This window comes from Myxine glutinosa, chromosome 1 (assembly GCF_964187855.1).
Source record: "Myxine glutinosa chromosome 1, kmMyxGlut1.1, whole genome shotgun sequence".
NCBI lineage: Eukaryota > Metazoa > Chordata > Myxini > Myxiniformes > Myxinidae > Myxine > Myxine glutinosa.
In genome coordinates, this window is record NC_136261.1 from 442893627 (window position 1) to 442907508 (window position 13882).

The following is a 13882-nucleotide window of genomic DNA, read 5'->3' on the forward strand; positions in this document are numbered from 1 at the left end:
GTTTAGGAGGGAAGGGGCAAGGGGGAAGTTTAGAAGTGGAGGGGCAAGGGGGGAGTTTAGGAGTGTAGGGGCAAGGGGGGGGATTTGGAGGGGAGGGGCAAGGGGGGAGTTTTGGAGGGAAGGGGCAAGGGGGAAGTTTAGAAGTGGAGGGGCAAGGGGGGAGTTTAGGAGTGGAGGGGCAAGGGGGGAGTTTAGGAGTGTAGGTGCAAGGGGGGGGGATTTGGATGGGAGGGGCAAGAGGGGAGTTTAGAAAGTGGATGATTAATGAAAGACGAACATTGATAACAAATTGGGTTTGTTGTGATTTTCAAGTTAGCAATCCGATTCAGAACGATGGAGGAGGGATGGAATGAATGTGAATTTAGACCATGTAGTGAGGGAGACGTATAAGATATTGAATTTCTTTTTTTTGAAGTGGAATGAGTTGGAGAGGAAATTGAGAAAAGCCTTTTAAATAGGAAGAAAAACAGCGTGTTGTAATATACCACTGAATAAAACACAGAAGGGGAAAGGTTAAACATATTTAAATAATATTTAAACAGAAACGTGAACAATCTTATATGCACAAAAATACCAACGGGGGGAGAGCCGAGAGGGACCACCACGAGTCACGTGAACAGGGCAAACGGTGGATGGCAAGGAGATAATGGGGGCGGGGCGAACAGCACACCTGGACAGAAAATACAGGATGAGACAACAGTACACGTGGAGAAAAGAAAATAAATGTTTTTGTTTTTTTGTTTTTTTGGGGGGGTGGGGGGGGGGGGTGGGGATTTAGAACGTTAGACAGAGTATTATGTTCGGGGTAGAAGGGAAAAAACCAAGAGCCAAGCAAAACATGCTTAATTTAACAAAACACCGACGGGGGTACAACTACAAGGCCACACACGAGGAGCAGAACATGATTAATTAATTACGAGTTACAGGAAAGTTACAGGTTACAGGTTCCTCCAAGATGGCGTCTGCTGGTGAGAAGGTTCCTCCAAGATGGCGTCTGCTGGTGAGAAGGTTCCTCGAAGATGGCGTCTGCTGGTGAGAAAGTTCCTCCAAGATGGCGTCTGCTGGTGAGGAAACGATGAGCAGATGCAGGAAGATGTCGTCCACTGCAGAATTCCCGTCTCAGTTCGAATGTCTCTTACTTGAATTATCCTTTAACGAGCAACCCATTTGTCGCGATCCCGGCTGTTAAATGCTTCCAGCACGGAATACTGACGTGAATGTCCGGGCTTCAAGTAGTCCACGGGGTGGACAAAGAGAACTCAATAAACACAACTGTGTTTTAACCGGCCTCTAGGGGTAGGCACGATGATTTATTGGCTCGATCTCAAAAACAATGGATGGTAACAGAGTTGAATACACAGCACAAAGCCTGCAGGAACTGTCGGCACCAGAAGCTCCAAACACGACACAGGCAATATGACTCACAGTTCCAATCTACGATATCCGGGAATCACTCGTTCTCTTCCGGAGTTACTCACTCTTAAAATACAGAACTATAAACGATCAGCACAACTCGGCTGTCGTGAGGCTTAAAAAATCCCCTTTTGCTATTTTCCACTCAACGCCTTCGAGCCACGTCCGTCGCACAAGATGGCGGCCGGGCTCTCTCCTATATATATATATATATATATATATATATATATATATATATATATATATATATTTATACATACTCTGCGCTCGCCTCACCAAGCGGTCGATACTGAGGAACGGGCTTATTTTAGCTGAGGCTAATGACTGTACCTGAGATTATGTGTTGTCATGATTTACACCAATCATAATACAAACAATTACTTTGCACAAATGTATTTGTTGAGTTTGTGATATTACATTTTTATAGGCAATTTAGGTTGAAGATTTAGGTTGAATGTTTTTTTTTCAAGAAGGAACCCCTCAGCACACACATAGGGGAGGGGAAGGTGCAGACTGGAAGTTTGGGATGATTACACCTCACCACCACGTAATTCAAAACACGTCACCACCAAGTAATTCAAAACACCTCACCACCAAGTAATTTAAAACACCTCACAGCCATAAAACACGTCATGAAAACACCTCACCACCACAAAATTAAAAAATACCTCACCACCACGAAATTAAAAACACCTCACAGCCATAAAACGCAATAAAAACACCTCACCACCACAAAATTAAAAACACCTCAGAGCCATAAAACACGTAATAAAAACACCTCACAGCCATAAAACACGTAATAAAAACACCTCACAGCCATCAAACACGTAATAAAAACCTCACCACCACAAAATGAAAAACACCTCACAGCCATAAAACACGTAATAAAAACACCTCACAGCCACAAAATTAAAAACACCTCACCACCACGTCATTTAAAAACACCTCACCACCACATAATTCAAAACACCTCATCACCACATAATTACAAACACCTCACCACCACGTAATTATAAATACCTCACCACCACGTAATTCAAAACACCTCACCACCATGTGATTTAAAAACACTTCACCACCATGTGATTTAAAAACACCTCACCACCATGTGATTTAAAAACACCTCACCACCACGTCATTTAAAAACACCTCACCACCACATATTCAAAATACCTCACCAGCACTTGATTCTAAACCACCACAACGTTATTAAAAACACTTCACAACCACGGAAACAAAAGTTTGAGGGAGTCGTTAAGTGACAACACAGACACTGCCCAGATGTGTAGTTATCTATCTATAATTCCAGTAATCTCTGTACGTTTGTACGTTTGTCTGTGACCGCTGTTTCTCGACAACCACGGGTCCGATATACTTTTAACTTGCCAGGTATATTGCTGGGGACCCGAGGATGTGCCTTTTCAAGGTTTCATATTAATCGGACAATTACTTACCGAGCTATGTCCAAAAAACGATTCAACCAATCAGAGAGCAGCGAACTAGCGCGTGTGCCGAACGTGGCGGACACACTCTGCCTCGGATGGCACATTTGAGAGCGTATTCATTTATTTCACGTTTGCAAACTATGTTGGCGTTAAACTATGTTTTAAAACTAATAAAAACGAATTTCCGATTCATTCGCTTTCCTGCGCGTTTGTGCACGCGATGGCGATTTCTTTACCAAACTCCGGAAGCCGTTCGCTTTGGACCAAACCATTTCATGTAAATAGAGGGGGGGGGGGGATTGTCACCGTACTCGCAAGCCGTTCGCTTTGGACCAAACCATTTCATGTAAATAGAGGGGGGGGGATATAATTTTAGATACAGATATAGTACGGGCAATGCCCTAGTCTATCTATAATTCCACTAATCTCTGTGTGTGTGTGTGTGTGTGTGTGTGTGTGTGTGTGTGTGTGTGTGTGTGTGTGTATGCGACCGCTGTTTCTCGACAACTACCGGTCCGATATACTTGAAACTTGCCAGGTATATTGCTGGGGACCCGAGGATGTGCCTTTTCAAGGTTTCATATTAATCGGACAAGTAGTTACCGAGCTATGTCCAAAAAACGATTCAACCAATCAGAGAGCAGCGAGTTATCACGTGTGCCGAACGTGGCGAACAGACTCTGCCTCGGACGGCACATTTGAGAGCGTATTCATTTATTTCACGTTGGCAAACTATGTTGCCGCTATGTTGGCGTTAAACTATGTTTTAAAACTAATTAAAACTAATTTGCGATTCTTTCGCTTTCCTGCGCGTTTGTGCACGCTATGGCGATTTCTTTACCAAACTCCGCAAGCCGTTCGCTTTGGACCAAACCATTTCATGTAAATAGAGGGGGGGGGGGGGGGTTGTCACCGTACTCGCAAGCCGTTCGCTTTGGACCAAACCATTTCATGTAAATAGAGGGGGGGGGATTGTCACCGTACTCGCAAGCCGTCCGCTTTGGACCAAACCATTTCATGTAAATAGAGGGGGGGGATATAATTTTAGATATAGATATAGTACGGGCATGCCCTAGTATAGATAAATGACTGTACCCGAGTTGCCGTTTTGTCATGGTTTAAACCAATCATAATTCAAACAATTATTTTGCACAAATGTATTTGTAATATACGTGATATCACATTTTATAAACAATTGAAGTTGAAAACTTAAGTTGAAAAAAAAAAAATTCCCCCCCCAAAAAAAAGGTTGGAAATTTTTTCAACGAAAATACCCTTAGGACATACCGACGGGAGAAACATGTGCATACCAGAAGTTTGGTACGATTTCACAAAAGTTTGAGAAAGTAGTTCAGTGACAAGACAGACACTGCACAGATATATACTGCATATAGATATAGTTTTATATATATTGTTGCGGTTTTGTGGTTTTATAATAAAGATTAATTTCCCCTCCTAGTTAGTTACACTACAACATGTAGCCTCGCAATAGTTCAGTTATTTCTTCATAAATGTAAGCGTAGTCCTTTTCCTGTCATAGTTTTGCGTTGAGTAGGATAGTGAAAATTAGGTGCCCTTATGATGCTTCGATGCTTTTGGTTTTGGCGTGAAATACAACGAGGCAGGCCTGAACAAGTCGACCAGGGCCGAAGGAAGGCGAAGCTGTCGGTAAGCGCGAGCCGCCAATCAGGGCTCGAGGGGAGTGACTTACCACTGCGGCAAAAGGCGGGGTTTGGACAGTTTGAGTCGGGCTAGGGCGGGGCGATATAACCCTGTGCCCATAGCCCCCCACCTCAGTTATGAGTTATGAGAGGAGATGCGCTGAGACAAGTTATGAGAGAGCAGTTCGGGTGAGATGAGTTACGATTCGGAGTTGTGAGAAGACGCGCGTGAGATTGCGTTGTGTCGAGTCATATCGGAGGAACTGAATAACTCCGTGTATATGAACTTTGCCCTGCTCCCCGCGCTCTGTGCAGTATTAATCGCGCTGTAAAAGACGACTCATGCCGGGCCACAGACACGCGTATTTCCTTCCACCTGCCTTTGCCGATATATGCGCCGTGAGGATTTTCCCACCTGCCTGCCTTCGCTAGGACACGTGCTGTGACCGCCAGGGGGCCACGACCGGGTGAGCTGTTCCTGGAGTGACCGAAGCAGGCGCGTTCGGCAAGCGAACATTCTTCTTCCATTTCCCCGTGTGAGTGATCGGGCCCGTGTCTGGGGAATAAGTAAGACTGCTAAGTTCTGCCCTGTGTCCCTTCTTCTACCAAATCATTCTAACTAGTGTAAATAAATCTGTTCTTCCTTCTGATTCGACCGTCTTGTGTTTTCCATCATTAACCTCGCATGGTACGAATTAGATCACTCTGATCGGGTTCGATAGAAAGGTAATAGCACGAGGCACGTGGTACGCATTCCGCTCGGGTGTACTCAATTACACGTGGTTCGTGCGAGACTCGATCCCCGCTACCGCTGCGGTGTTGCTACTCAAGGTACGCGTGAAATTGTCCTGAAACCCTTTTCCTCATCTGCCCGGAAGCGGCGACTCAGTCTCGCGGTTTTGAAGACCCAAAGAGAAAAAGGGGCTTAATCTCCCCCTTTGTAAGGGAATGGGCTTCGGAAAACCGCAACAATAAATATATATATATATATATATATATATATATATATATATATATATATATATGTATGTATGTATGTATGTATGTATGTATGTATGTATATATATATATATATATATATATATATATATATATATATATATATATATATATATATATATATATATATAATATATATATATTATATATATATATATATATTATATATATATATATATATATATATATATATATATATATATATATATATATATATATATATATATATATATATATAAATAAAGACGTTCAAGACTCAGAAAGAACAGCAATGGAAACATAAAGTAAAGAAAACCCAGCAAAAACAACAACAGATGGACAGACTAATCTGACAGGAAGCTTTTATCCTTGTCGGAGCCAAGCAGGCCTTGTCTGCCTTGTGAGAAGGCAGAAACGAAAGCTCTTTTATGGAGAATTTATCAGGGTGTTTCACAAAGATTGATACAACTTTGACGTCCTGCCATGTCTTTGTTATTTCACCTTTACTGCTTTCCTTATCAGGTGTTGGTGATGTTGGCGTGGTATTTGTTCACTGCGATTTCTAGCTCCACAGCTGCACCCAAACGGGATCAACCTGATCTGGTTCTGTGATGAAGCCCATTTCCACTTGAACGGTGCCATCAACAACCACAACAACATTTTCTGGCGGAGGGGGGTGGGGGGGGCATAACCACATGAGGAGATCACTGAGAGGTACCTGAGAGGGCCTGAGGTCACATGCTTCTACACCTTTAATTGCAGATAGGGAATGCTTGGGCCTTACTGGTTTGAGAATGACAACAGCAGTACGGTGACGATCAACGGTGAGCTCCACCGGGCCTTGCTCCAGAAGTTCCATACTGATCTAGCCCAAAAGGTCACCCCAAACCAGCTCAGCACGATCTGGTTTATACAGGAAGGTGCACCCCCGCATACAGCTGGTGACGCCATCACTTTCCTGCAGCAGCAGCTTTTCAGAAACCGCCTCTTTGCCCTGGGTACCGCTCATGACTGGGCACCCCATAGCCCAGACTTGAACCCTCTGGACTACTCGTTCTGGGGGGCTGCCAGGGGCTCTGTCTACGGTCTACGCCAATTGCCCTGCCACACTGGATGATCTGAAGCAGGAGGTGTTAGACTACCTCCAGACAGTGCCACGTGAGACCTACAGGAAGGTTGGACAGAACCCTGGAGTCAGGAACAATGCCTGTCTGAACCGTGGAGGGCTACACACCGAGAAGTCAATTACACGGATTTTGCGTAAATGCCAATTTCAGACCAAGTGCTCTCACTAACTCTAGCAGTCACTTCACTGCAATAGCATTCGGTGATAGAAAATACCATGTCATGAGCTTTCAATAAATGTTTGGTTCACGTTCCTGAGGTTTCTGTTTCTTTTTAAATAAACGTGAAAGTTTTATCACTCTTTTTGAAACACCCGGTATAAATAGAGAGTGGGTTTAAACGTACAGTGACTCACCTTTCTTTCCTTCAAGGTACAGTGACTGTTCCACGTACACCCACGTAAAGTGGGACATAACATCAGGGGGACTAAGTTTGACATTTTGGTGAATATCTTTTCGTGAAGTGAAAACAATTCTAAAAGGTGAGGATTATAAATATCTTCAAATGTTTAAAACACGAATGGGGTAAAAACAACTATGTGCTGATAATGTGTCGGACACCAATGCAGTCTCACCTTTTTAGCAGATCCTTGGAATCCTGAAAATAAAGAAAACAAAGAATGAGATCAAGATATTTGAATGAATGAATGTTTCTTTTCATTTATCAAATACTAGCTGGAGTATCCGGCGTTGCCCAGAGTCAATTTGGGGGGTTTTTTTCCTATTTTTTTGTGTGTGCCGAAAACACTTCCTTACACCAACAAAGGAAAATCTATATTAGAACACACACACACACACACACACACACACACACACACACACACACACACACACACACACACACACACACACACACACACACACACACACTTGGATCCTTATGCCTGTTTATCTGCACAGAATGTGAGTATCTGTATTTATTCCATTCGACCCTTGACAACCATCAGACCTTTGACAGGCCTCAGACCCTTATAAGACCCCTAAAACTCTTCAGACCCCTAAGACACCGCTCTCTTATAGTATAGACAAGAGAGTTCATAGAACACGATACCCCATGCAGTGTTTAATTATATACTTCAATATTAATAAAATAATGATTTTTAGGATCGTCAAAAAAAAAAAATCCGGAGGTTTATTGTTACTTTAACAATCTTATACATCACAATTTTGCATTGCAATAAGACGATGTTGAGTCACACTTTAGGAGCTGGAGACTTTATTGATCACCATAGAACACAGCATCAATCAGCATCGTACAACCATAGGGTGGCTTCTTCTTCACCCCTGATACTGCACCGTCTCACTTGCTATGCCCTCTGATGCTACATATAAATATACTGTATATCATTGTTAGTCGAAGTATTATGAAGGCAATTTATGTTCGCAGTGTTCAAGTATATAATTCAATATAAATAAAGGTATAAAGACGTATTCAATAAATAAATTCCAGGTTTTACCGCTGTTTTACCCAGAGTCTATTACATCACCCTATGTAACACATTGCATTAGTTATTCGTGCCTGTTGTTTGTGTCCTTTATAACATCCTTATAAACAGTGAGGTTCCTGTTTGGAATGATTTTCGATTTTGTTTGACTGCGAGGCAGGCAGATGTGCGATTGGGACACATTTAGAGCCAGAGTACGGTAAAACCACAAACTTGTGATCCTATTTGTGTTCAAAATATAACATTCAATTTATAACATTCTAGTGGTATCCATTCGAGAGCTACTATGGCATGGCGGATATCAGGGAGACGAAATATATGATCTCATACACCAGAGTGAAAAATTATATCTGGGTTGACATTTCACCACAGGATTATACAGCTCAGAAATGGGTGCACAGATCTCAAGGTTATCCTGCCAAACTCTGCTGAACTGGAAATATTAAACATGAGAATATTTGTAATATGTTTATGATAAACCACACCTGCAGAAACGAAGCGGTATCCAATTCCTCATGGATTGTTGTTTGCAGCAAGGATTTTGCTTGATGAAGAGACTCCTTCTGCTGCTCCAGTTTCTCTTTCTGCTTCCCAAGAAGAGAAAGCTTTTCCATTTTCCTCTTGTTGATCTGACCTTTCATCAGATCCACAGTTTCATTTACTATTTGGCACAACTCCTTTCGCCTTTTTTCCAGCAGGTCCTCAGCACCTCTGCCTGAGTTCTGAGAGGGGTTATTGATTGAAATATTAAAAAATCAACCATAAATATTCAAATCCTACCCTAAACTAAAAACAACTGACACCCTAAACAACTTCAGACCCATCTCCAACCTACCCTTTCTGTCAAAAGTTTTGGAACGCGCTGTAGCCACTCAACTCAAACATCATCTCTCTGCCAATAACTTGTATGAAACATTCCAATCCGGATTCCGCTCCAACCACAGTACTGAAACTGCTCTCCTCAAAATCACCAACGACCTTCTCCTCTCCTCTGACGCTGGCAACCTCAACATTCTCGTCCTCCTCGACCTCAGCGCTGCCTTTGACACCATCGATCACACTATCCTCCTCACCCGACTTGAATCCACCTTTAACGTCACCGGCACTGCCCTCTCTTGGATTAAATCATACCTCTCTGACAGATGCCAGTTCATCTCCATCAATAACTGCAAATCCCCCACTGCTCCCCTCCCCCAAGGTGTCCCCCAAGGTTCAGTTCTTGGCCCCCTCCTCTTCATCCTTTACCTGTCCCCGCTCGGTCACTTAATCCGCCGTCATGGTCTCCAATTCCACTGCTTCGCCGATGACATCCAGCTTTTCATCTCCACCAAGTCCGTCTCCACCGACACCCACTCTATCCTGACAAACTGCATCACTGAAATAAAATCCTGGCTTCAAATCAACTTCCTCAAGCTTAACTGTGATAAATCTGAAATAATCATCATTGGCCCAAAAACGCTCACAAAATCCACCCATAACTTTGCCCTCAACATCGACGGTATCCCAGTATCCACCTCCCCTCACATCCGGAATCTTGGCGTCATCTTTGACCAAACCCTTTCCTTCGACAAATACACTAAACAGATCACAAAGTCAGCCTTCTTTCACCTGAAAAACATTGCCCGTCTCCGCTCATCCCTCTCCTCCACGGCTGCAGAAACCCTCATCCACGCCTTCATCACCTCCCGTCTGGACTACTGCAATAGCCTCCTCTATGGTTCACCCTCAAAAATCACCAATAAACTCCAATACATTCAGAACTCCGCTGCCCGTCTACTCACTCATTCCCGGACCCGTGACCACATCACCCCCGTCCTTTACAAGCTTCACTGGCTCCCCATCCCCCAGAGAATCCAGTACAAAATCCTCCTCTTGACATACAAAGCCCTCCATAACCTGGCCCCATCCTACCTGGCTGACCTCCTCTCCAGACACACTCCCACCCGCAACCTCCGCTCTGCTGGTACCAACCTCCTGACCCCCTCCATCCGGACCAAATTCAGATCCTGGGGGGACAGGGCCTTCTCCATCGCTGCTCCCACCCTCTGGAACTCACTACCTCACACCATCAGAGACTCCTCCTCACTCACCACATTCAAAACATCACTAAAGACCCACCTGTTCAACGCTGCATTCAACATTCAACCCACAGCATTTAACCCCTGACTATCTCTTCTCCTTCTCCCTCCTTTTGCTTTAAATATTTCCCTATTGATTCTTGTCTTGTCTTTTTGATTCTTGTCTTATATATATGCCGTATATCGCTGCTGTTTGTTTTCTTGATTCTTGTCTTTTTGCAATTGTTGTTTTCATGTATTGTTATGCATTATGTTTTCCACTCTGTCAAAGCGCCTTTGGGCTTCTGGAAAAGCGCTATACAAAATAAATGAATTATTATTATTATTATTATAATTATTATTATTATTAAATAAAATGAGAAAACTAACAAAAAAAGGACAAATTAGTGATCTTAACAGAATCATATGACTGATTCCAGCAGTAAGTTTCAAAGGGAAAATGAAGTCGACGTATTTAATGTTAAGCCTGGGTCAGGGCTGATCATCAGCAGGCCTTGAAGTTCAAGAGATCGAAGCTATTCCCGACTGTGGAATATTGATAGGTGAGTTTGTTTGATGATTCTTCCATGGTGACAAGATGTGTTGGGTTTCAACATTGTCAGCCCAGTGTGTGTCTAATCAATTCCAGTTCCTCAGAGAGCAAAACATCCACTGTCTGCCTGGCAGTGGAATGGAGTCCTGTATGGTACAATGACAGATTCCATAACCTTACTCAGAAATGGAACTAGGCTTACTGGTCTATAGTTGCACCCTTCTTGTGCATGGGAGTGATATTAGCTAACTCACAGGTAGAGGAGAAGTGGCCAAGATAGAAGGAAGCACACAAGAGAAGGCTAAACTCGTGAGAAACCAAATGCCTCAATTCTGTGTTTACTTCCAAATATCATGTCCCCTACCCTCACTCTCGTTATCCATCCTTCCTGTCATACCCAACTGCTTCTGGACTATGTCTTTGGCACCGGAGAAAACGGAGAAGGTTCTTTCAACTCTAGAATCTGACTCTGCTACTGGATTGGATGGTGTCCTAAAAACCTGCTTTGCTGCTCTTGGATCCTCTCTCTCTCTCTGCCCCTTTCTCCATGTCATTTGCCCTTGGGCCAAGGAAAACTTCCATCTGCTTGGAAATCCGACATTACATAACAATAAAGGCACATGGTAAAGATAATTTCTCCGTCAGGCTGAGCAGTTTATGTTTTGTATCCCACTAAAAGGCCAGATCTGGATCTGGACCTGACCCAAAATCGAATCGCTTGTTCGTCATCTAAACAACTCACCAACCAAGTTTTATCATAATCCATCCACAACGTTTTGAGATATCATGCTATGTATCGTTTTTGGCCACACCTCTCAATGGTGAAGAATACCTTAAAATAGAACTGCAACTTTATAACTGCTGGCAGTGATGACCAGTTTCCTCCACCTTCCTGCTTTCATTGGACATGCTTTCATTGGACACACTTTGATATAACCCCGATTTCATTCAACCCCATTTTATAACAACCCCGCTTTCATTGGACACGCTTTGATACAACTACCGGCAGAGTTTGGGGGGTGACAGGGTGGGCAATTCCCCCATCTTAATTTTTTTCAGTATCTTACAATTAAGATAAAAACATCGCGTATTTAAACGTGAGTAACAATAATGAACGTAAACTGAATTTGTGATTTTACATACACTGTAACTACACTAACAAACAGTAATTTTGGAAGTCAGACCTTGCTACCCATTTTTTATATTAAGCCAATGCTCCCCCCAAATAGAGAAGTCAAACTACACCTATGGATACAACCCCGCTTTGCTACGACCCCGCTTTGATACAATCCTGCTTTCGTACAACCTCGCTTTGACACAACCCCGCTTTCATTGGACACGCATTGATACAACCCCACTTTGATACAACCCCGCTTTGATACAACCCCGTTGTGATACAAATTTGCTTTCACACAACCCCACTTTCATCATAATTAAAGCTGCACAGAAAAGTCACATGGCTGGAGAAGATAAAATGTAGTGTTTCTTCTTCGACACACAATAACAACGTCTACCTTCCCAACCGTACAACCAATCATGTTTAAATTTTAAAAACTTATTCCAAGTGACGATGTATACATGAGGTTAAAGTTTCACATTCTTCAGTCAAGCAGTTCAAGAGAAATTAATTTTTTAAATATTTCCCATGAATTATTAATGGCTTCCAAACCGAACAACCAATCATGTTGAAATTCCATACACTTATTCCACTTGAGTTCTTCTACATGACTTTAAAGTTTCACATTGATCAATAAAGCCATTCAGTAGGTACAAAAGGTTTTTCAAAAGGTTTTTAAGAATTCCATTGAATTATTTATTGCGCTAAACCATGTGACCTATCGCAAATTCCAAAAGGTCGTTTTCGCACTCACACTCACATTGGAAAATAATTGTAAAGTTTCCACTCGATAGGGTCAAAAATGAGGAAGGAGATAGGTTTTAAAGTTTTACTACTTCAAAGCATCATAGCTCACAAACCATGTGACCTATGACGTCAAAGCCCCCGAATGTTTGTTCGTCATGGGTATGCGGTCATACATGTAAAGTTTGGCCTCGACCTGTTCAGGAGAAAGGTTTTTTTGTGGTTTTTAAGGCTGTTTCCTTAACAATATGGTGGCCGAGCCACGTGACCTACGACATCATAATATTTTTTTTTCTGCATCTATTTATACTGAGATGATGCTCAAGAAATTATTTCATTCTGATCGGATGAAGTTTTTTACTTGTAGAATTATGACGTCATAATTGAGGCACATATGACATCATCATTCACAAGGTTGATTCTCCATGGATAGGTTATTCCAATGAGACATGTTTCAATTTTTGTCTGTGCAGCGCTTTTTGAGATATAGAGGTGCAAATTTATTCTGGTTTTCCAAGATGGCAGCCATAGCATGTGATCTATAACAACAAATTCAAGATCATATTTGCCATTAAAAGATTTTACATGCCGAGCCACTCCTATGGTGAAAATTTCCTGTCGATCGGTGCAAGTATTGCAGAGAAAATGATTTTTAAAGGAAATAAATCCGAAAAATGGCAGTGGCACACTGTTAGATGGCCTCAGAAGAAAAAGTGTTGCGTTTCTTCTCCTTCCAACAACAATTACTTCTGGCTTCCAAACAGTATAAACAATCATGTTGACATTTTAAACACTTACTCCGATTGATGACAGCTACATTACATTAAAGTTTCAAGTCAATCAATGCAGTGCTTCAATAGATAGAAGCTTTATAAGATTTTCGTTCAATTATATTATCTATTGCGGCCAAACCATTTAACTTATTGCAACTTCCCAAGTAACGTTTTAACTTCCCTGCAAGGGGAGCATTTGTGTAAAGTTTCCACTCGATATCTTCAAAAATGAGGGAGGAGATAGGTGTTAAAGGTTACGCTTAAAAACGTCATAACTCTGAAACCATATGATGCATGACATCATGATCGCTGAGCCTTTTGTTCGTCATGGGTATGTGATTATGCATGCAAAGTTTGGGCTCAATCTGTTCAGCCGTTGCGCAGAAAAATGGGTTTTAGTGTTTTTCACGAAAAACAATATTGCGGCCAAACCACGTGACATATGACGTCAAAATTTTGTAGGCCCTAAAAAAAAATTTCACTTAGGTCATGCACAAAAATATCATATTCGTGGCATCAAGGATTCTGTTTGTCGAATTCTAACCTTGTAAGGTTAGCACTTTTAATATCCT

General features: G+C 42.2%; 1 protein-coding gene and 1 long non-coding RNA gene across 20 annotated transcripts in view; one reads left to right on the forward strand and one right to left on the reverse strand.

Moving 5' to 3' along the window:
• Positions 1-7184, forward strand: part of LOC144889697 (uncharacterized) — a 34860-nt gene extending 27676 nt beyond the window's left edge. The window contains exons 3-4 of the long non-coding RNA XR_013622010.1: positions 4952-5055; positions 6020-7184. This is a non-coding gene — a long non-coding RNA (uncharacterized LOC144889697). The remainder of the gene's footprint in view (positions 1-4951; positions 5056-6019) is intronic.
• Positions 1-13882, reverse strand: part of LOC137418230 (E3 ubiquitin/ISG15 ligase TRIM25-like) — a 1962167-nt gene that overhangs the window by 1532360 nt on the left and 415925 nt on the right. For all 19 annotated transcript variants that reach the window (XR_013621986.1, XR_013621985.1, XM_078770768.1 and 16 more), the window contains 2 exons: positions 8552-8788; positions 7197-7219 (listed from right to left, as the gene is read on the reverse strand). Coding sequence is in view for 17 of the 19 variants with exons in the window: in XM_078770768.1 (XP_078626894.1) it covers positions 7197-7219; positions 8552-8788 (260 nt within the window). In the remaining 2 variants the exon portion in view is untranslated. The remainder of the gene's footprint in view (positions 1-7196; positions 7220-8551; positions 8789-13882) is intronic.